The sequence below is a fragment of the Stegostoma tigrinum genome, chromosome 38 (assembly GCF_030684315.1).
Source record: "Stegostoma tigrinum isolate sSteTig4 chromosome 38, sSteTig4.hap1, whole genome shotgun sequence".
Taxonomy (NCBI): Eukaryota; Metazoa; Chordata; class Chondrichthyes; order Orectolobiformes; family Stegostomatidae; genus Stegostoma; species Stegostoma tigrinum.
This window is the reverse complement of record NC_081391.1, coordinates 4,478,446-4,502,275: the sequence shown is the minus strand read 5'-3', so window position 1 is coordinate 4,502,275 and position 23,830 is coordinate 4,478,446. Positions and strand designations below refer to the sequence as shown.

Here is a 23,830-nt window from a genome sequence, read left to right as displayed (position 1 = left end):
ATGAGCAGGACACAGGCAGTGCGTGAAGAAGAACTGCAGATCAGTGTTCATCTGTTTCTGTGGTTCCCTATTTTCTCTCTCTCCCATCTTGAAAAGGCTTCCAATCTGCTGAAACTGCTGTAGTAGTTAGAGAATTTTGGAAAATTGCAATGACAGGCACAGTAGCCTGTACTGGAGAGCCCCTACCCCATCACCAACACCCCAATCAACCCACCGTCAAACCCCTTCTCCCCGCGTCTTCAACCCATTTGTGGGGCGTTCCACAGGAAGGCATATCAGCCACAAGTAGAAACAATGAAGAAAGAAGCCTCCAACTATCCTAAGCCACTGACAGAGAGGGAGACCTCAGCTGGGCAGGTGCTTATATTTGCAATAAGGTGATCAGCTTCCTGACCATTATTTTTCAATGGCAATTATAACATTTTTGTTACAATGTCTCAGACCAATGGCCACAAGCAGTATTTCTCTGAATTACTCCAAAGCAGACTACCAATGAAAATAATACTTAACTTGTGGCCAGTATAGGGAGATTTGCCCTTTACATTGGACCACCTTATTGCGTACCTGGCAGTCACCTCCTCAGGGCTGGAGCAACGATACAGGTTGCAGTCTGGGGTAATAACATGTAGATCTTCTTGGCTAACTGCACTGGCACATAGATGCAGGTTTTGACCGCCAAACTGCAGGTAAACAGAATTAGACAGAAAAATCAGTTTCAGATGTCTGCTCTTCTTCACTTCAAACCGTAAATCTATGTAGCACATCCCCCAACCCACCCAACGGGAGTCAGATCGACAACTTCATCTTCTGGCTGGCTTTCGATCTTGCACCCTCCTCAAACAGCTAAGTTGGATTTTGTTACCCACATCCAAACTCACAACGAGTTCCATTCCTCTATCACATTTGCACTAACTTATTTAAAGCTAAAATGCTCAGCCTCGTTGCATTAATTCTTTCGTGGGTCATGAATGTCATTGGCAAGGCCAGTATTTGTTGTCTATTCTTAACTGGCCTTTAACTGCGTGGTTTGGTTCAGCCGTTTCAGAAAGCTTTTAAGAATCAACTACGTTGCTGCAGGCCTGAAGTCACATGTAAGCCAGGCTGGATAAAGATGGTAGATTATCATCTCGAAAGGACATTAGCAGATTTTTACATCAAACAATCACAGAGTCATGGCACCTTTCCTAGTACTATGTTTATAGCACTGGGGATTTGAAACCATGCCTCCAAACCATTACTGTAACTTGGGTCTCTGGGCCACTAGGATCCATGCTGGGACCACTGCCTTTTGTCATTTGTATAAATGATTTGGATGTGAACGTAGGAAGTATGGTTAGTAAGTTTGTAAATGACACCAAAATTCGTGGTACACTGGACAGTGAAGGAGGTTGCCTCAGAGTTCGACAGGACCTTAATCAGATGGACCAACGAGCTGAAGAGTGGCAGATGGAATTTAATTTAGATAAATGTGAGGTGCTGTATTTTGGAAAGGCAAATCAGGGGAGGACTTATACACTTAATGGTAAGGTCCTGGGGAGCATTACTGAACAAAGAGATCATGGAGTGCAGGTTCATAGTTCCTTGAAAGTGGAGTCACAGGTAGATAGGATAGTGAAGAAGGCATTTGGTACGCTTGTCTGTATTGGTCAGCGCATTGAGTGTAGGAGTTGGGAGATCATATTGCAGCTGTACAGGACATTGGATAGGCCACTTCTGGAATACTGCGTTCAATTCTGGTCTCCCTGCTATAGGAAGGTTCTGTGAAACTTGAAAAGGTTCAAAAAGACTTGCAAGGATGCTGCCAGGATCGGAGGGTTTGAGCTACGGGGAGAGGCTGAATAGGCTGGGGTTGTTTTCCCTGGAGTATCAGAGGCTGACCTTGTACAGGTTTATAAAATCATGTGAGGCATGGATAGGGTAAATAGCTAAGGTCTTTTCGCTGGGTCATGGGAGTCCAGAACAAGATGGCATGGGTTTAAGGTAGGAGGGGAAAGATTTAAAACAGACCTAAGGAACAACATTTACGCATAGTGGGTGGTACATAAATGGAATGAGCTGCCTGAATTGTGGAAGCTGTACAATTACAACATATAAAAGGTTTGTGGATGGATTTATGAATAGGAACGGTTTACAGGGATATGGGCCAAATGCTGGCAAATGGGACTAAATTAATTTAGGATACCTGGTTAGCATGGATGATTTGGGCCAAAGGGTCTGTTTCCATGCTACACAGCTCTGTGTACAGCTCAGTAACATTATTATTACATCAGCCTTTCTCCGTTAGTTTTCAAGTCCGTCCCTTCAGTCACCCTTCAATATCTTTTTTGACGCCTTCAACCAAACAGCCTTCCATGATTTCAGCAGTTCTGAATTCCTGCACATCCTCAATTTCCTTTTTCCTCCATTGGTGGCCGAGCCATCAGCTATTTGGGCTCTAAACGTTAAAATTACCACCTCCTTCCTCACAGACATTGGTCAAAAATAACCCCTTAGACCCAGTTTTAAGATACCCGTCTTCATATCTCCTTATGTGGCTCAGTGTTAGACTTCTGTTATCACTCCTGCTGTCACAGGTACAGACTTACAGCAGTGCTGTCTTATATGGGTGCTGTCCTTCAGTTTAGACAATTCTAGCTCATCTCTGTCTGTTAAACTTGGTGGGAAGGTTTGCAGTTCATTAGTCAAAGAACGACAACTAGTTTTTGGCCTCCTTCAACAAATGTTTTTTTACCAGCCCATTTCCTCATTGCAACTATTTGTTCATACGAAAGGACTTCCAAATATGCCTACATAGGATGTATCACAATATTTCAAAAATAATACATCACTTAGATAAGTGCATGAATAGGAAACATTTGGAGGGAGATGGGTCAGGAACAGGCAGACAGGGATTATAGTTTGGGATTATGGTTAGTATGGACTGATTGGGCCGAAGGGTTTGTTTCCACGCTGTATGACTCTATGGCATGCATCAGCATAAGGCTTCATTGGAAGTGAAACCAGAGGAAGGTCAGCAATCAATGAAAGAGAGGCTGGCAGCTTCTTGCAGGCGTCTGGAGAGAGTGCTGCTGCCCTTCCTGGCCACAAGCAGTACTGAAAAATTACTACTGAGCCATCAGCTCCCACGTTTCATCCACTGTCAACCTGCGAGAAAGATAGTGAATTTCAAATCTGGCTCCTGATCACACTTTAAGAGTATGAAGCTCAAAGACAAGTCTTTTATCACCATTCTCCTCCAATTTCCTCCTTGCCCTCTTTCATCATAATCAAGAGAATATTAATATCAAAGCCAACTAAATTCTAACAAAACATTAAGTTTCTTCTTGGAAACCCATGTAAAGCTCCACAATGGAAAATTTCATCAAAGTTCTTTCATTTCATTTTGTCACAAGTCTCGGCACTGCTCACAACACCAGCATTTGATGTCTATTCAAAAGAAGTGAGCTGAAAAAGCACAAGGTAATGCCAAAGAGCTTGCAGCTGGAAAGGGATGCAGTGACAGAGTTAAGGAACTTTGCAGCTGTATGAAGGATAATGCCAGGCGAAGTGTAGGGGGATGGAGGGGGTGACAAGTCAATCGGCCAGGATTTTGACACAAAGAGGATCTAAGTAACATATAAGCAAATAGAAATTACAGGAAAATGGCCTTTAAAATTACACTTGTGCAGAGTAAAGCAAAGTATACTGCATCTTAAAGGTGATACTTTAGCCTCGGCAAACCAAGATGCCAAAAATAATGCAGACCTGTCCTGTCTGCTATATTTTAGTTACACTCAAATGCACCAACCACCAAGCATGCAACTACACTGATTAGAATCTGCCCTGCTCACAATATTAGTCAGAAATACTTACCTGACATTCATTGTTCAACAACGTCCATTGTCCAACCCTAAGTTGTTAGTCTTTGCATTTGAATAATTGTTGTAATTCAATAGGGGCCACGGTTGACTCAGATGTAGGTCATGACTATTTTATAAGTCATCGAGCCAGGAGCTGGTAGCTTTCTAAAGGAATGTTAAACCCAAGCTACAATTGTACAAACACCAAAAGCTCCATTATCTTTGCAAGCCCCAGGTGCCTAGCCCTGCTGAGTCACTCAGATAGCTTTGAAAATCTTGACAGATATATTGAGCCACCAGTGAAGGGCTTAAGGATCCATCTCAACATTTGTTCACAGATCTGACACTCCAGTACAATAGTGAGGGAATGCTACAAGGTCAGAGGTGCCATATTTCTTCCAGAGTGTTACTGAAAAGAAATGAAATGCTAAAAAGACACTTCTCATTTTGCATTCATCAAGATCAAGGGAGTAACAAGTTTGACATTCTTGCATTAGTCCTGAAAAGCGCAAGATGAAAAGCTTCGACAGCACGTCTCCTTTTTCAACAGAGATATTCAAGTTCTGTACAAGTAAGCAACTATTTCAGCTGAGAAGTCTTGTCTGCTTGTTGGGGTGGATGTAATAGATCTCAGAGCATAATTCAAAGGGTTCTCCCCAGTGTCCTAGCTATTAATGCCTCAAATAATATTATAAAAACAGATTATCTGCTCGTTATCACAATGTTATCTGTGGAATCCAGCTGTGTACAAAATGACTGCCACCTATTTTACAACAGTGATTAAATATCAGGCATGCCTTCTTTGACTGTAAACTGCTGGGAAACATCCTGAGGTTGTTGATGGGGCTATATGAGTGCTAGTCTTTCCTTTGCTTAAGGACCTGCTTGTCTGCTGAAGTATCAGGGTCAGAAGGATAGCCAGCCTTGTTTCAGGGCAGAAGATGACCGAAAAGAGTTAAATGTCCAGTTTAGGATTTGAATGGGGTAGAACAGGATTGATTATGGGTTAACAAGGTGCGGAGCTGGATGAACACAGCAGGCCAGGCAGCATCTTAGGAGCAGGAAAGCTGACTTTTCGGGCCTAGATACTTCATCAGAAATGGGGGAGGGTAAGAGGGTTCTGAAATAAATAAGGAAAGAGGGGGAGGTGGATTGAAGATGGATAGAGGAGAAGATAGGTGGAGAGGAGACAGACAAGTTAAAGAGGTGGGGATGCAGCCAGTAATGGTGACTGTAGGTAAGGAGGTAGGGTGGAGATAGGTCAGTCCAGGGAGGACAGACAGGTCAAGGAGTCAGGATGAGGTCAGTAGGTGGGAAATGGGGGTGTGGCTTGAGGTGGGACGAAGGGATAGGTGAGAGGAAGAACAGGTTTGGGAGGCAGGAACGAGCTGGGCTGGTTTTGGGATGTGGTTGGGGGAGGGGAGATTTTGAAGCTTGTGAAATCCACATTGATACCATTGGGCTGCAGGGTTCCCAAGTGAAATTTTAACTTGTGTCTCCTCTCAACTTATCTCCTCCTCTATCTATCTTCGATCCACCTCCCCCTTTCTCCCTATTTATTTCAGGACCCTCGTCCCCTCCCCCATTTCTGATGAAGGGTCTAGGCCCGAAACATCAGCTTTCCTGCTCCTAAGATGCAGCTTGGCCTGTTGTGTTCATCCAGCTCCACAGCATGTTATCTCGGATTCTCCAGCATCCGCAGTTCCTATTATCTCTGATTATGACTTATGAGTTCATAAGTCTGCTAACTATCCAGAATGGTCCTGCGGTGTCCAGGAGTTAAAACGTAAATCTGGGAGAAAGATCTTAGAAGTATTGAAAAATAATGGCTTTTTAAAAAACATTTTCTGAGAGACTTGGTTTATTGGTTCTAAAAATATTGTATGTGGGGGAAAACAGGCTGTTTGAACAATAACAAAGTTTCATCCAACCAGGCAATCTGTTCACTTGACAATGGGAATACAGAGAACTGTTAGGATGGGCCTGTTTGGTTACCAATGACAGAAGCAAGTAGGTTGGGTCACTGAACCGCAAACGTTCAATCTGATTTCTCTCCACAGATGCTGAGCTTTTCCAGCAATTTCTGTTTTTGTTTGTGCTTCAGAAATACAGCTCTATAGAAGGTCTCCTTTCGAGGCTGAAGATGAGGCAAGTAGTTTGGACAGAATAGTGGGTCCTTTACTGTGCATCTTACTATGCTATATTTGTAATCGTATAGAGTCAGAGTTCCATTTCCAATTCACTGAAGCATGTTGGATTTAAAGATAAAATGTAGGAATGAGTGTTAATGTACCAATTTAGCATTGTGAATTAGTGTACTCAATAGCTGTAGCACAATAGTCGAATCATACCTGTTACCTCAATATCTATTAGCCATATTCAAAAATTCATTTTATTGACTTCTCTAATTATTACTTCCCTGGGCATATTTATAATAGAAATGTCCTTTTGGGAAAATTGTCAAGTTTGAATTGCACCCTCTATTCTGGTGCAGCCACTACAGCAAAATTACAATTTACAAACATTCACTGTAAGCAGCACCCATCTTATAATCCACATCCACGCTCCCTCCATCCACTACTGCTACTTACCCCCAATCATTAGATCATAAAATGCAAAAGTAGGCCATTTGACCCATCGAGTCTGCTCTGCCATTCAACGAAATCATAGCTGGTAATCCTTTACTCCACTTATCTTCCCTTTCCCATAAGCCTTGATTCCTTCACTGATTAATAACCTGTCTAACTCAGTCTTGAATATTCTTAATTGGTCAGAACATTGAGTGTAGGAGTTGCGATGTCATGTTGCGGCTGTACATTCATTAGGCCGCTTTTAGAATATTGTGTAGAATTCTGATTGCCGTCCTCTAGGAAGAATGTTATGAAACTTGAGAGAATTCAGGAAAGATTTACATTGATGTTGACAGGCCTGGAGGGTTTGAGTTATAGGGAGAGGTTGAATAAGCTGGGGCTTTTTTCGACAGAGCATCGGAGGCTGAGGGTTGACCTTACAGATGCTTATAAAATCATGAGGGGCATGGATAAGATGAACAGCAAGGTCTTTTTCCTTGGGCGGGGGAGTCAAAAGCTAGATGGCACAGGTTAAGGTGAGAGGCAAAAGATTTAAAAAGGACCTAAGGGGTAAAACTTTCACGCAGAGGCTGGTGTGTGTATGAAACGAGCTGCCAGAGGAAGTGGTGGAGGCTGGCACAATTACAACATTTAAAAGGTATCCAGATGGATGCATGAATAGTAAAGTTTTAGCGGGATATGGGCCAGATGCTTGCAAATGGGACTAGGTCACATTGGGATGTCTGGTTGGCACAGAAGATTTGGTCAGAAGGGTCAGTTTCCGTGCTGTATAAATAACTCTTTGACTGGATGACTCACTCCTACAGCCCTTGACAGTGAAGGATTCCACAGATTCACTACCCTCACAGGAAAAAATCCTCCTCATCTCTGTCTTAGTCTAAGATTATGCTATCTGGTCCTAGATTATCACACAAGGACAAACAACCTTCCTGCATCTACCCTGCCAATTTCCCTACGAATCTCATGTTTCAAAAAGATCTCCCCCCATTTCCCTAAACTCCAATGAGCACAGACCCAATCTACTCAACCTCTCCTCTTAAGAAAATCCCTCCATACACAGGATCAAACTAGTGAACGTTCTCTGGTCTGCCTCCAATGCCGGTATATTTTTCCTTAGAAAAGGGACCCAAAACTATTATCATTGTTCCAGTTGTGGTCTGACTAGTGCATTGTTTAATTCTAGAAACTACAACACTACTTTTATACTCTATTTGCTTTGAAATAAAGTACAACAGTCAATTTGCTTCCTTATTACTTGCTGAACTTGTATGCTAACGTTTTGTGATCCATATATGAGAACCCAAATCCCTTGGTGCTGCAGCTTTCTGCAGTTTTCCACCTTGTGTAACTGATACTTTTCTCACCTCCCCTAGTTCTCAAACAGCAATGGCAGCATCCACTTCAAACATTTACGAGGGCCAGATGTGCCTACCTGATCAGCTCCCCTTACCCAGTGCACTGCATTATCTCAGAAGCTGACTTGCCTCAGATTCACTCTTATATCTGTAAGGCCACCCACACGAGATGAGAAAGCACAGGCTACCAGGTGGAAACTTAGGAATAGGGTGGTCGCCCACACAGTGTGGAGCTTTACCTAGCAGCGGGAGGTATCAGAGATTGGTAGAATCTCTGACTCCCTGAATATCCAAAAAGGTGAGACTGGCACTGCATTAGTGCAGGCTGACAGCATTCATCTCTCAGTCCCACAGTGCTTACAAGACAAAGTCATCTTAGGCTGATTTCAGCATTTTATGAAGTATGATCTCTGCATATATTCTCATTGTCTGAATGTGAATCGTCTCTTCTTCTCCTCCTCCTCCAGGGTCTTTGTATAAAAGAAAAGTACCCCCTTTCCAGGCAGAACAAGGATTCCTCAAAGGAGTTTAACTCCACTGAGGATGAGTCATGACTGAAGACAGACCACTGAGGCATCCAGGCAGCAATGCAGATAACCCCACACGGGTGGGTCTTGACTTCAACTAGTGAATCTCACATTACAAGTGAATAATGAGCCATTCAACTGAACAACTGCTGAAACCAGGAGGCAAACAAGCAGAGCAACCGATGAAAATATGACAGTTGGAACACTGACTGCAGCAACTAGCAGTCTTACCAGACTCACAAAATGGCAGAGACTGGAGGAGCGCAACTCAAAGTTTTATGGAGTCATGTCACAGCAATTTTAAAATAATAGAAATTTAGGAGATGATGTCAATGACACTGGGTTAATAATCCAGATGGCCAACATAATGCTATGGGGAATAGGAAAGGAAGAATCATATATTTCCAGGTCAGGATGGTGTGTGACTTAAATGGGAACTTGCAAGTGGTGGTGTGCCCAAGCATCTGTTGCCTTTGTCCCTCTAGGTTTAAAAGGTCACAGATTTGGAAGGAGCTACTGAAGAAACCTTTGTGAGTTCTTGTAGATGGTTCACAGTCCTGATACTACAGCCTATTAGCCAGGATGCTCCAATGCGTTATCATAATGCTGTATGTGGAATCTTGCTGTGCACAAACTGACTGCCGCATTTCCCACATTTCGACAGTGATTATGCTTTATAAGTAATGTATCATACTTTGGTGTAACCTGCAATTGTGAAAGTTTTTTATTTCTTTTGTTGTCTTTAAAATATAAAACTTGCACTGTTATAATTTGGGAGCTGAACATTTTACTGGAATTTGAGATCAAATGAAGCCTGGTTGAGGGGAAGCAAGACTCTTCCATTACTGGCTGTAAGGAGTCTGTACAAAAAGTACTGTGGGAAATTCAAACGCAGTTCTGGAAGGTTTGAATATAACAAGTTAAGTTAATAATTTCAAATTAGCTTCACATTCCTTGGATCAACAATCACTAGCAACCTGTCCCTTGATGCCAAACTCTTCACTAGGATTGTCAAGGCAATAAATGTCACGTCAAAATTGAGAAGTCAAGTATGAGCCCACAGTGAACTAACTGAAAATATGAAGCTCCCTATGTATCTGGCTTGTGTTTGCAACATCCTCAGTAACAGCAGCAAGGCACGCTCAACTTATGTAGGCCATGTAGAAGCAGACACAATAGCAACGTTCAAGAAGGCATCTTCTTGATTCATGAATAGGCAGGGAATAGAGGGATGCAAACTGTGTAGAGACAAATGGTTTTTAGTTTAGAAAGGCGTCATATGTCAGTGCAGGCTTGGCGGGCCGAAGGGCCTGTTCCTATGCTTTACTGTTCTTTGTTCTTTTTGAAAACCAGGTAAACTGCTTCCAGCTCTGCAATCCCAGATGGATTGGACATCCACTGGCAAGACAGAGAGAAAAACATGTAAATTCACCCACATGCAGAGATCCCAAGTTTGAGTGACCCCTTGAGACAGCTTTAACTCCATTAGCTGGGTCATAGACTGTGGTGGTTCTTAAAGGGTATTATGGATGGGCAATAAATGCTGGCTTTCCCACCAATGCCCACATTGCATGATCAAAAATAATGTCAGCCAAGTGGACAACAGTAACATTCCATCACATGCTCTGGAGCAAGCTCATCATCAACACGAGACCTTGTTTTGCTCTCTATCTCAACTCAGTTCGCAAACATGACACTGTCCTACCAGTCACTTACAATTGTACTGTCTTGTTCTTTTGCTCACATTTTGTCCTGCAATGTTCCAGTGAAGCGCCAGGCAAGCTGGAGGAATAACACTTCTTATTCTGTTTAATTCCTTTTGCAGCACACAGGAGTTAACATTGAGTTCAACAGCATCAGACTATGAACTCTGTCTTCCATTTTGTTTCCCTTACATGCCCCCTGCCATCCTGTGTATGGTTTTCTCAGTTTGGGTTTCAGAATATTCTGCTATTCCCACCTGCCGTTCACATCTACCCTGTTGCTATCTCTCTTCTCCAGAGGCCATGACCGCTACTTTCCTTCTGTCACATATAATCTCTAACAGGGAGGAACATGAGGGCCCGATAACCATGGGCTAGGGCTGTGGAGATGTCGCTGTTCTCAGATCGGGACTGGACCCACTCTGCTCAGGTCAAGGTTGGGGTGTCTGAGCCAGCAGCAGCACTTGGGCCCATGATTTTTATCCCTGATGCTGTCTCTAATTTCTTCCACCCTCTCAACCTCCCCGAACTTCCTTTCTTCACATGCTCCTCCCTACCTGCGCTTACAGTTTAAATCCTTGCCCACTTCTCTCTTTAGCTCCAAAGAAAGGTTCTATTGGATTTGGAACTTTAACTCTGTTTCTCTCTCCACAGATGCTGTTGCACCTGCTAGATTTCTCCAGCACATTCTGTTTTTATTTCAGAGTGCTTACATCTGCGATACAAGTGGGGATGCAAAGAAGGCCTCAGGTTGATCGGATTCAGAGTCGAAGCCTAGGAAGTCCTTGTTGTTGGCATTCGCCTTGGATGCACGTCATCATTCTCCCGTGACACAGCATCAATTTAACAATCTCAAAAATTGGTTTTAAGGCAGAAATCTTTTACTCTGTAATCTGGTCGATGACTGAGTTGATAAGGAGGATTGCAAAGGTAATGGGGTATCTGAGTGTATTTCACTGACTTGATACATCCTAGTATCACAGACCCGGGTGACCTGAAGTAAAAACAGAAAGTGCAGTTGAAACTCAGTAGGTCTGACCAGAGCTCATGTTGCCAGTCTGATATAAGCCTTCTTCAGAAATGAATGCTTAACCAATGAGTCCACCATTAGATTAAGAAAGAATCAAGGGGAATGGAAACAGGGTTAACATTAGAGTCAAACCATGTACAATAAGAAACCAAGAGTGGAAAAGAAAAAGACAGCGAGAAACAGAAACTAAAGAGACAAGAGAACTGTAAGAAAATGTTTAAAATTTATTGTATTTTAAATCACAAAGCATTTCCTTCATGCAGGAATGAGATTTGACAGTTTAAGCTATTCTCTTTCTGTGTATAGAGATGTTGATTAGTCCCTCATTAACAATAGTCACATTGTTAGAAAGGTACTGGCAACATTAATTACAAACTATTGTTTGCTCTGGCAATTTAGTAGGGAATTAACATGTAAAATGCAGCAAGATTTACAAATAACGGAAGCAATCGATCAACAAGCTCTAGAGATTCATAACTCACTGTATTTATCTTTTAAACCCTTGAATTGCGGACTCATTTGCACATTCACATGTGCCGCTGTTATTGTTCCAGCAAGATTTAGGCCAACAATTTTTCAGTTAATCAGATCTTATGTAAGTTGTGTCCAAAAATGGATTCCATCAATGTATAATGTGTTTTTCAAGATTTCAATCTCCTTTCCAAGTTCTTACAGAGCAAAACTAATTAATATTTTATTCCATTTACATAACAACTTTAAAGCCCTGAGTTGGCACGTTTGCAATATAGCACGCCAGTTCACTTGATGCAAGCACTCACCGGGATACATACTTCATCAGTTACAATTATTTACTTGTCACTGGCTTGTACAAATCATCTAAGGATTTTTAAAATTGGCTCCATATGACCTCATTGCATAACGGAAAATGTCATGGGGAAAACAGAGAGGTCACAAGTTGTTACAATGAGCTCTTCAGAGATTGACAGGTAGTTATATTAGGCATTCCCTATAGTTGGGTTTGACAATTTGCTGCATCAGGAAAGAAATGGCCAATCTAAACCAAACATCATTTTACAACGTTCATAAATACAAGAAACACTAGTTCATAAGATTCATATCATTTTCTAAAAAAAATCAAATCTTAAATGGTGAAATTATTTCAACTATTCATACCCATTGACAAGGCTACAATTACTTCTTTGGGCCTACTGTTCTTGCTGCAGATCCCTCTCATGCTCATAGGCTGGCTATATTATCTTTTGCTTTACTCATTAACAGGGTGGAAGTGACAGGCATTTATTGCCCATCCTTAATTGCCATGGCGCCAACTTCTTCAACCACTGCAGTCCATTTGGTGTGGGTAACAAGGAGAGTTTCTGAGATTTTATAGTGAAGGAATGATAATACATTTCTAAGTAAGGATAGTATACAACTTGCACGAGGTGGCACTCCCAGGCACTTTGCTTTGCGTAAGTGATTGACATCTCAGGTTCAAAAGGTGCTTTGTCAGATATTGTAGAGAAGATTCACAAGAATTGTTTCAGGGATAAGGAGCTTCAGTTGCATCAACATATTGGAGGAGTTCGGGCTGTATTCCTTGGAAAAGCGGTTTGATTAAGATGTTCAAAATCATGAAGGGTCTGGACAGAGTACGCAGGGAAAATTGTTCTCATTGGGACAAAAAGAGGGCATAGATTCGAAAACAATTGTTAAAAGAAATAATGGACATTTTTCCTCATGCACCAAGTGGTTAGGATATGGAATGTTGTGCTTGTTTTTGCGTTATTCATTAACGGGACGAGGGCATCTCTGGCTATGCAGCATTTATTGCCCATCCTTAACTACCCAGAGTTTTTCCAGAAATCAACAACAGATTCACAGTTATCATTAGATTCTTAATTCCAGATATTTTATGGAATTCAAATTCCACCATCTGCTGTGGTAAGATTCAAACCCAGGTCCCCAGAATGTTATCTGGGTTTCCTGAAGTAACAGTCCAGTGGTAATAGCACTAGGGCATTGCCTCCACTTGTCGGTGTGATGGAGGCATGTCAATTGAAAAATTCAAGAAGGAATTGCATTATCATTTACAAAGGAATATTGTCAAGGCTATGTACACAGTCCTCCTTTGGAGAACTCCATAGAGAAGACTGGTCAAATGCAGTAGATAACAAGGTGTGGAGCTGGATGAACACAGCAGGCCAGGCAGCATCAGAAGAGCAGGAAAGCTGATGCTTCAGGTCTGGATCCTTCAGAAATGGGGGAGGGGAAGGGTGTCTCTGAAACAAAGAGAGAGAGGGGGAGGCAATGATAGAGGTTGGAGTGGAGCAGATAGGTGGAGAGAAAACTAACAGGCCAATGAGGAGGGGATGAAGCCAGTACAGGTGAGTGTAGACAGGGAGTTGGGATGGGGGGTTGGTCAGTCAGGTGGGAGGAGCAGATAGGTGGGAGAAAAGACGGACAGCTCAAGGAGGTGGGGACAAATGGGCTGGTCTTGGGATGAGGTCTGGGCTGGGGAGATTTTGAAGCTTGTGAAGTCCACATTGAGACCATTGGGTTGCAGGGTTCCCAGGCAGAACATGAGGTGCTGTTCCTCCAGCCGTCAGGTGGCATTGTTGTGGCACTGGAGAAGGCCCAGGATGAACATGTCGTCAAAGGAGTGGGAGGTAGAGTTGAACCGGTTTCAACTAGGAGGTGTAGTTGTTTGTCACAAACCGAGCGTAGGTGCTCCACAAAGCCGTCTCCGAGCCCCTGCTTGTTTTCCCCCATGTAGTGGACGTCCCCATCCCCGGTCTCATCCAAGACCAGCCCATCTCGTCCCCGCCCCCTTGACCTGTCCGTCTTTTCTCCCACCTATCCACTCCTCCCACATCACTGACAAAACCAACCCCCATTTCCTACCTACTAACCTCATCCCAACATCCTTGGCCTGTCCGTCTTCCCTCCCACCTACCTGTCCCTCCCTCCTCACTTACCAACCCCCATCCCAACTCCCTACCTACACTCAATTGTACCGGCTTCATCCCCGCCTCCTTGACCTGTTTGTCTTCTCTACACCTATCTACTCCTCTATCCACGTTCTATCATCACCTCCCCCCTCTCTATTTATTTCAGAGCACCCTTCCCTGCCCCCATTTCTGCAGAAGGGTCTAGACCCAAAACGTCAGCTTTCCTGCTCTTCTGATGCTGCCTGGCCTGCTATGTTCATCCAGCTCCACACCCCGTTATCTCAGACTCCCAGCATCGGCAGTTCCTTCTATCTCTGGTCAAATGCAGTAACCATTCTGTGATTATCTTGTAGATAATGCACAACGCCACCAATGTGCACCAGTGATGCAGATTGTCAATGGTTTCAGGTAACGTTGCCAAATAAGTGGATGATTTTGAGATTCAAGCATTGTTAAAGCCACACTCATCCAGCAAAATAGAGAAGAGTCAATAAAAAGCTCAAATTATGATGAACTTAGATTGAAAGCTTCTGTTCCAACTGATAGAAGGGTTAAGAACTAGAAGACACCAATCTATATGTTGGAATTAGCTCAAATGGTAGAGTGCTCATTCAGCATGCACAAATCAGTGGGATTGATCCCCACATTCTTTTCGTCTAAATGATATGCAGTGACCAGTGGAGTGTCACAGGAATCAGTGCTAAATTCCCAGGTATTCGCAGTATATACTCATGATTCAGATGAGGGAACTAAATGTAATATCTCAATATTTAAAGACAACACAACAATGAGTGGGAGGGTGAGCTGTAAGGAGAATGCAGAGATGCTACAGTTCTGAGGAAGGATCACTCAATCTGAAATGTTAACTCTGATTTCTATCTGCAGATGCTGCCAGGTCTGTCATGCTTTTCCAACAATTTTTGTTTTTGCTTCAGTGTGATTTGTTCAAACTGAGTGAGTGGGCAAATGCATGGCAGATTCAGTTTAAGTGGATAAATATGAGGTTAGCTACTTTGGGGGCAAAATAGGAAGAAGGATTATTATCTGAATAGCTATATGAGAGAGGTATATGTGCAATGAGACCTGGGTGTCCTAAAAAAATCAGTCAGAGAAGGTAAGCATGCAGGTGCAGTAGATAGTGAAGAAGGCAAATGGTGCGTTGACTTTCACAGCAAGAGGGTTTGGTTCAGGAGCATGTGCGTCATGCTGCTATTATACAGGGCCTTGGTAAGACCACATCTAGAATATTATGCGCAGTTTTCGGGTCTTAATCTGAGGGAGGACGTTCTTGCTGCAAAGGAGAAGAGTGAAGGTTTACCAGGTTCAATTCTGGAATGGCAGGACTGACATACGAAGAGAGGTTGAATCGATTAGGATTATATTAATTAAAGTTTATGGGAATGAGGAGGTTCTCATAGAAATCTATGAAGTGCTGATGGATCAAAGCAAGGTAGATACAGGAAGCATATTCCTGATGAGGAAATCAAGAACTAGGGGTTACAGTCTAAAAGACATGGCGTAAACCAGTTAGGACTGAGATGAGGAGAATTTTTTTTCACACAAACAGTGGTGAGCCTGTGAAATTCACTACCACTGAAAGCAGCTGAGGCCAAAACATTGTATGACTTCAAGAAGGAGTTAAATATATAGCACTTGGGCTTAAAGGGGTCAAAGGATATTGGGGAAAAGTGGGAACACACTATTAGGCTAGATGATCAGCCATGATCAAAGTAAATGGAACAGAGGGTAGAAAGACCAAATGACCTACTTTTGCTTTCATTTTCTATGTTTCTACTAATTTAAAATGGTTGGCAAAAACAGAGTGACAGGAGGAAAAGCCTTTTTACGCTGCCAATGGTTGACACCAGACTGACTCAAAACAGCTAAATGGCTTCCTGAGGAGTCTGAGACACTGTGGCAACATGCATACAGTAGCGTGGAGCTATAGATATTGCTAGTATTATGCTATATTAAACATACTACTGTGTAACCTGACAGAATTAAGAAACTCACAGTAAAGGCACCTCTGGGTGACAACTGTAATATGATCAAATTTTACATCCAGTTTGAAAGGGAGAACAGATGATCGAAGACGTACGTACATGCTTTGTCTCTTTAATTCTTGTGCTTTCTAAAACTGTAGGTTGAAATAAGAAAGAACTGTTTTAAAACCAGGGATTTACCAGGATGGCTGAATGTTTTGAAAGCAAGCTAAGCAACACCTTTTGTGAGATAACAAAGTGTGGAGCTGGATGAACACAGCAGGCCAAGCAGCATCTTAGGAGCACAAAAGCTGACATTTCAGGCCGAGACCTTTCATCAGAAAAGGGGGATGGGGAGCGGATTCTGAAATAAATAGGGAGAGAGGGGGAGGTGGACCGAAGATGGATAGAGGAGAGTATAAGTGGGGAGGTAGGGAGGGGGTAGGTCAGTCCGGGGAGGACGGACAGGTCAAGGGGTGGGGGATGAGGTTAGTAGGTAAGAAATGGAGGTGCGGCTTGAGGTGGGAGGAGGGGATAGGTGAGAGGAAGAGCAGGTTAGGGAGGTGGGGATGAGCTGGGCTGGTTTTGGGATGCAGTGAGGAAGGGGAGATTTTGAAGCTTGTGAAATCCACATTGATACCATTGGGCTGCAGGGTTCCCAAGCGGAATATGAGTTGCTGTTCCTGCAACCTTCGGGTGGCATTGTATCCAGAGGTTGGTGACGTGATATGTGAGGACTAGGGGGGATTCTCTTTTGGCGGTTATTGTGGGGGTGGGGTGTGAGGGATGAGTTACGGGAAACACAGTCAAGGACGTTCTTGACCACTGCCGGGGGGTGGGGGGGGGGGGGGGGGGGGGTGGAGCGGCGAGTTGTGTAGCTGTGAGATCCAGCAACTTGCAAACAAATTGAAGCCTACAGGTTGTTTACAAGTGAAGCTGATTAGTCTGTGGACTACGGACCAGCTATCAATGACAACGGTCCTCTGGCTGCCAACAATTAGGTGGCTGGTTATCAGGTGGCTGAATAGTTTGGACAGTAAACCAGTCAGAAGGACATTAGGTCAGACTAGAAAAGAAAACAGCAAGTTAGGATCCAGAAAACACTCTCTTTCTCGGTTCTTTCAAGTAAGCCACTTTAAACCTGAGACAATCAGTTTAACCTTCCTTTGAACTGGATCATTCAAAGACCTTCACTAAGTGAACAAGCCACTTTAAGTGTCATGCAAACCACTGGAAGCATTTGAGAAAAGGTCGGAGAGAAACCTATGCATCAGTGAGAACCAAACTAACAGATCTTGCAAACAAAGAGTTTCAAGTTCTTCCCTCTGCCCATGTGTTTTCTCCCCCAGTTTACATCTGTTGGCTGCATGCATAAAGGGGAATTTGAGGTTTAAAATTTTTATTTGTATGGTTAGAGCCCTCTCTGATATTATCAATTTTTGTTAGGAGCTGTGAATTGGGGACCGAGGTAAAGGTGACTTTCGGACTGTGAGTAGCTGCTTTTGATAAAAGAAAAACAGACCAAAAAAGCTTTTGCTTATTTGCAAGGCCAGGCCCGGGAATCAATGTCAGATTGGTCCCTGGTCAAAATCAGTACCTGGGAACTGGTTCCAGCAAATCTGGGAAAGACGTTATGCTCAAGCAGATGACAGATGTTCAATGTAACTAGGATCTCATGGAGGAGATGATCAGTCTGTCAGTGTTTAAACTGGGTTTTAGGTTCCATTTATTTGAGAAAAAGGAGTGTGTAGCACAAAGATTTGAAAGCTTCCTGCCTAACTTCTCTTCTCAGCTCTTAGAAGCTCAGAGAATAGAAAGCCAAGTTATAAATATTAATGCCTTCATCTGCATCAACTGTAAAAACAACACTGATCAACATCTTCAGAAAATCACCACGAAACCATCAATTCTGCCTGTGGATCACGATAATCACTTAAGTAATTCGGCCAGTTTTTTAAAATTTTCTTTTATTTATCCCTTATCCATTTGTTTGGTTGTCTATCTTTAGTGTGAATGGAGCTGAAAACAGAGGCTTTGAGGTTAAAGCATAGACCAATTAGATTACTCTGGTGTCTTGAATTGATTATCCATTGAGTTTGGGATTAGTTATTCAAAAATCTGGTTAGAAGCTACTGAGGTCAGTTTTGAGGGTCTTTGAAGGTACCAATTTTACTATTGCCAATCCGGAAATAGAAAGGTTGATTTGAATTGGCTGTCCACCTCCATGTCATAACAGTATAGTTTGTTCATTAATTTAATTGCTTACCTATGACAGGAATCTAATTACCTGCAATAAATAATGATGTTTCATCATTAAAGAAGCCTGGTTTGTGCTTTCTATCAACCAGCGCATTAAAAAGAAACTTAGAAAATGCACATGCATTGCCATAACCTACAGGGCTATAAACTAAGATTTTGAAAGTGGGATCAAGCTGGATTGCTTTTCCCAATGGTACAGTACACAATGGGCCACATGATCTCCTGTGCTTTTTTTATGCTTCTACGATGCAGTTATAAATGCACTTGCTTAACATGAAAATGTATGAACTTCTTTCAAAACATTTGCCGAAGTGTTCTTTTCTTGTACTTTGTTCACTTGCATCATACATGTACAGAAAAAGACTAAATGCCAAACTTCATTCATTGTCCTTGTAAAAGAGGGTTATGCATGAACAAAACAAAAAAGTCATATTAAACAGATATACGACTTTGGTTGGACCACACTTCAGAGTTCTGTGCGCAGTCCTGATCTCCACACTACAAAAGGGATGCAGAGACACTAGTGAAGGTGCGCAAAGGATTTACAAGGATAACCTGAGAAGTTATGCCCATCAGGAAATCTGCAAAAAAAACGAGACTCAGCGTTGACCTAACAAACTACAAGTGGGCTTGCTAGGAAATCTAAAAAAAAATTGATTACACTTGTCACAGTCTAAAACTAAGAACCATTCATATAACACAATCACTAAAAAAATCATTAGGGAATTCATGAGAAACTTTTTTTTAAACCAGAGTGATGAGAATGTGCATGAGTTGTTAAAGAGATCGTCACATGCATTCGAGAAAAACTAACTAGGTAACAAAACAGAAGAGGTTATACTGACGAAGTGAAATGGGCGGGTAGGAGAAGCTTGAATAGACCGCAGATCCCAGCACTGCCCATTTGGGCAGAAGGGCCTGTTTCTAAGCTATCTTTTACGTAATTTTTAACTTGACTGTTAAAAATGTCTGACAAAACTGCACCCTACAATAAACCTTTATGCCCGTGCTCCCAAACATGAGATAATATTCTAAAGACGTTAAGCCCATTCATAAATTTTAGCAAAATGAAAATTCATTGGCCAGACTGTGTAAATGCGCAGCTTTTAATCCTCTTTGAAAGCCCTCCTTGTGTTTTCAGATAATATGCAAAAAAAAACATAAATTATTAAGGCTTGGCTCTTGTTTCACCTGGTTGTCATCGCGACCGTGGTCTTTTCGATGGAGATCAGAAGCTTTGAAGCAATTCTGGCACCTGCTCCTGTCAAATATGTTCGCTTCGAACTTTAAGCAAGCCACTGCGTTGACAAAAGACATCGTCCCCGAATACTCACTCGGAGCCATCGGAAAATAAAAGTCCAAGTTGCTTTTTGTTTACAAAACAAAGAAACTTTTTTTCTGCAGTTTTTGGTAATCTTGCCCCGCGACACTTCAACCGAAGACCATTACAGCAAACTCCACACGAGAGACCAGTTGCACAAATGTCAGCGCAAGATTTGAATCCTAGGCTGAAGTTCTGCATTACTTGTCAGGAAATGTAACAAATCTGCAACTTTCCATGTGGAAAACCTTCTGCAAACACTGCACGCCGAGAACTTCCCCGCAGAAAACCCGACGAAGCAACATTCTGGTAATTAACCTCCTGGAAAAGTAATCCATAGTATTGTCAAATGCAATTCTTAAAGATATATTTATTCTACATTGCGACACTTCTGCTATAGTCAACGGTGGGAAGGAGATTCCGTCGTCAAATGAATTGCAGCATTTCAGGAATCTCGCCACAAGTATTCGTTCCTTCAGAGGTTAACAAAGTTCCCAGCCAAGCTGCACTGAAAAAAATGCTCGTGACTCCTTCTGCAAAAGACGTGTCGCTTTCTCAGACACGTTTTACGAAGTTAAGTAAGACAGAATTTGCAGGTCATGGTACCCAGCATTGCAACTTACATCAGTAGCTGTCAAACACTTCGAGGCAGACTGCTGACTCTATTTGGAGCTCCGCACTGCCCAACAACATCCACATCGGCCGCCTATTGCGGCTAGGATCCACCCCCACGACCAGTCACGCAGCACGCTGGTGCTGAGCGAAAGATTTTTTTCAAATTCTGAATAAGTCATGACACACCTCCAGGACAGGCGACCCTTAAAGACGAGGCTTTCCATCGCAGAGGTACGGACACTACCTTACGCCAGGAAACTACAAAAAGTGTTGAACCGCAAAGTGCACTGATATCCGCAACCACTACCCCACCCCCATGATAGTCAACAACGATGGCACCTGTGGTTTCCTTTTTCTGATGTCCTCAAGAAATTCCAGTCATGGCAGACAAGGAGGAAATCAATGTTGGTCGGGTCCTGGACGATAGGATGGTGCCAATGTAAGATTTCCTCCTCTCTCAATCAGCAGTGGAGGTGAGGACACCAGACCAGTCCAAGATTGTTTTAACCCATGTGCCAATCGAATCTAGCTGGAGGAATGCCCAGCACTCCCCAGAATAAATTCCACTAACTCTTCTCTGGTATCTCACATTCACTAACTCTGCTATTGTACTCACCTCCTCTACCACTCATATGTAGAAACATAGACATTAGAAGCACAAATAGGCTACTTAATATGATCATTGCTAATCATCCCAAGGCCAACATCTTGCTCTCACTTTCTCCCCATACCTTTTGATTCCCTTTAGCCCCACGAACTATACAGAAACATAGAACATAGGAGTAGGCTATTCAACTGCTTGAACCTGCTCCACCATTCACTATGAGCATGGCTGATCATTGAGCTCAATAGTACCACCCCCGCATACCCCCTCCCTCCACCACAATCCCTTGATCGTTTTAGCTACAAGGCCAAATCTCTAACACCTTCTTGAAAATATTTAATGTTTTGGCCTCAATCCTTTTCTGTGGCAGTGAATTCCACTCTCACGGTGAGGAAATTTCTCATCTTGTTCCTAAATGGCCTACTCCATATCCTTAGACTACAACCCCTTGTTCTAGACTCCCAGCTATCAAGCACATCATTTCTACAGTTATCCTGTCTAGTCCTGTTAGAATTTTATAGGTTATGAGATTATACCCTAATTTTCTAAATTCCAGTGAATATAGTCCTAACTGATCCAGTGTCTCTTCGCTATTCAGTCCTACCATCCCAGGAATCAGTCTGGTCACAAAGTGCAACATCCTTCCCACCCACTCCAACCCCTAACCCCATTAGCTCAGCAATACCTCAATACTGCTACTCATTTGCTCGAAACCACCAGCTCATGTATACCACAAGAGTTACTATGCCCTACTTTCAACTCTTGTAATATCTGCCTCTCCATGAGGAAAACCGCACACAAGGCAGAGTCAAGACGAGATCGTGTGCCACCCTTCATTCACCCCTTAGGCAAAGAGGGTCTAGCTTGGAATTCCTGAGCAGGACCTGGGCTTGTCTCAGAGGTTGCACTTGACTTACTGCGCAAGGAAGCCCTGAACAAAGGCTATCTGTCTTGATTTGGCCAAGGACTACAATTACACAAGCTGGTATCTATGACTGAGGGGGTAACATGCAAAAAGGAAGGCAAGGCAATTCAAGGATTTTGAGAGCATCCAGCTAGTTCAGAGTGAGTGAGCATTATGAGAAAAAGTGAACACCCAGGAATGCAGCCTGGTCCACTTCATAAGCTGGATGCCTGTCCCTGTGCGCACTCCAATTTCCTTGTTAAGCATTTTTGTTGAGCATTTTTCCCTTGTTGTAGCATTTTTGTTGGTGCAGCCTTGCAGTACGGATGCACCCTCTAAATGCATTTTGAAGTCAGATGTCAAAGTCATGGACATGGAGTGTATGTGGCCGGTGCCAATGGAACATACTTTGAAAAATTAATGCTTGGCTTCCAGCATGGAGCAAGGAGTGAAGGGAATCTGCCAGATGCTCACTCCAATTTCATTGTTGCGTTTTCTATGTCACAATTGTTTGGTAGGTTTGACAAGATCGGGGGCTGAATATTAACGAGTGAGCTGGACTGATACTAAACGAACAACTTGTCGTTGCCTAGCGATAATCTTGGCATGCCTCTTGTGAAAAACATAAAAGATGGATTGACATGATCTCAATGTCAAAATGGGTCATGTCTCACAGAATCCAATTCTGCCACATATGTTGACACTGTCCGCCACTTAGATTCCTACAATATTTCAAACACCACCAGAAATCAGTTTTTCTATTCATGTAAATTCACTGGTCTTCCACTGCACAGGTTTCCTGCTGTTTTCCTGCCTGAAATGAGTCTGTGGTGCATTCTGCAGAGTGGGAGAGAAGGTGTGAAAACAACGGGGCAAAGACCCATTGAATAAATGCAATCTGCTACATTTAACCAGGTTAACTGAGAACAGCAGAAATTTCTTCAAAGGATTTTGAATCTTTTCCAGAGATGCTCTTTCATTTAGAGATCAATTAATATTTGAATACCAAGAGAACTGAGGGATGAGGATAATGCATGAAAATGCAGCAAAGGCAGATTAGCCAAACCCATACTGAATGATAGAACAGTTCAAAGAACTACTGGCCGAGTCCTACTCAAGTACATCATATATTCATTCATAAATATACAAACAATGTTTGAATAAAACCTTATCTGGAAGCATCAACTCCTGATGACCTATGGAGCATTACATCAGGTTGACGCTCAGGATCATAGAGCTCTTCCCTATGTTTTTGTATTTGATCCTAACATTAAACTGCACCTATATCCACATCATTTTACTTCGTAATATCAACTTGAACGAACATTTCACACAAAATATCAGTGAGGTGAAACAATACCTTTTACACCAATCCAATCCAGTGCGTCCAGTCTTTGTTAAAAACAAAATATGCTGGGCAAACTCAGTAGGTCTGGTAGCATCTCTCTCCAGTTTATTCCCTCAAAACCTAATTCTTGATGATGTACATCATTTCAGTTTTCTTTTTGTTCAGCTATTCAGAGCTGCAACAATACCTAAATGCAACTGGAAAATAAGTGAGTCAATATTTTCTCCTGCTAAATCAAAGTAACAGGTTTAAATGTCCCCCTCACCTAGACATACAGACCCAAAGCTGTATTCGCTTTTGATTAGGTGTAACATTTAATGTTGCAAAAAACTGTCTTTCAATAATCTGAGAACACCCCAAAGACACTGCAATCTATTAAGTATTTTTAAAAATGTTGTCACTGCTGTAATGGAGAAAACATGACAGCCAATTTGTACATAGAAAGATCCCACAACTGCAATGAAATTATTGAGATAACACAGTGTGAAGCTGGATGAACACAGCAGGCCAAGCAGCAGAGGAGCAGGAAAGCTTGACGTTTTGGATCGGGACCCTTCTTCAGAAGACACGAACATTTCTGAAGGGTCCCGACCCAAAATGTCAAGCTTTCCTGCTCCTCTGATGCTGCTTGGTCTGCTGTGTTCATCCAGCTTCACACCGTGTTATCTCAGATTCTCCAGCATCAGCAGTTCCTACTATCTCTGTAACTATGAAATTATTATTTTGTTTTGAATGTTGGTTATAAGATTAATGTTAACCAAGCCACCAAGTCAAACTCCCTTTTTCTTTCTTCTTCAAATTGTGACATGGAACCTTTTATCTCTAACGGAGGGTAAACTGGGC

At 42.5% G+C, this 23,830-nt stretch overlaps 1 protein-coding gene across 6 annotated transcripts in view; it reads right to left on the bottom strand.

Annotated features, from left to right (window-relative positions):
* The window catches only part of triobpb (TRIO and F-actin binding protein b), a 285,020-nt gene extending 261,525 nt beyond the window's left edge, over positions 1 to 23,495 (bottom strand). For 3 of the 6 annotated variants that reach the window (XM_059640830.1, XM_059640827.1, XM_059640829.1), the window contains exons 1-2: positions 19,387 to 20,986; positions 565 to 680 (exon numbers count right to left, since the gene is read on the bottom strand). In XM_059640830.1, the coding sequence (XP_059496813.1) occupies positions 565 to 680; positions 19,387 to 19,539 (269 nt within the window). In that variant the 5' untranslated portion in view covers positions 19,540 to 20,986. Of the gene's footprint in view, positions 1 to 564; positions 681 to 19,386; positions 20,988 to 22,999 lie in introns of those variants that run through there. The other 3 variants (XM_059640826.1, XM_059640828.1, XM_059640825.1) reach the window with 2 other exon arrangements.
* Positions 23,496 to 23,830: the final 335 nt, after the last annotated feature.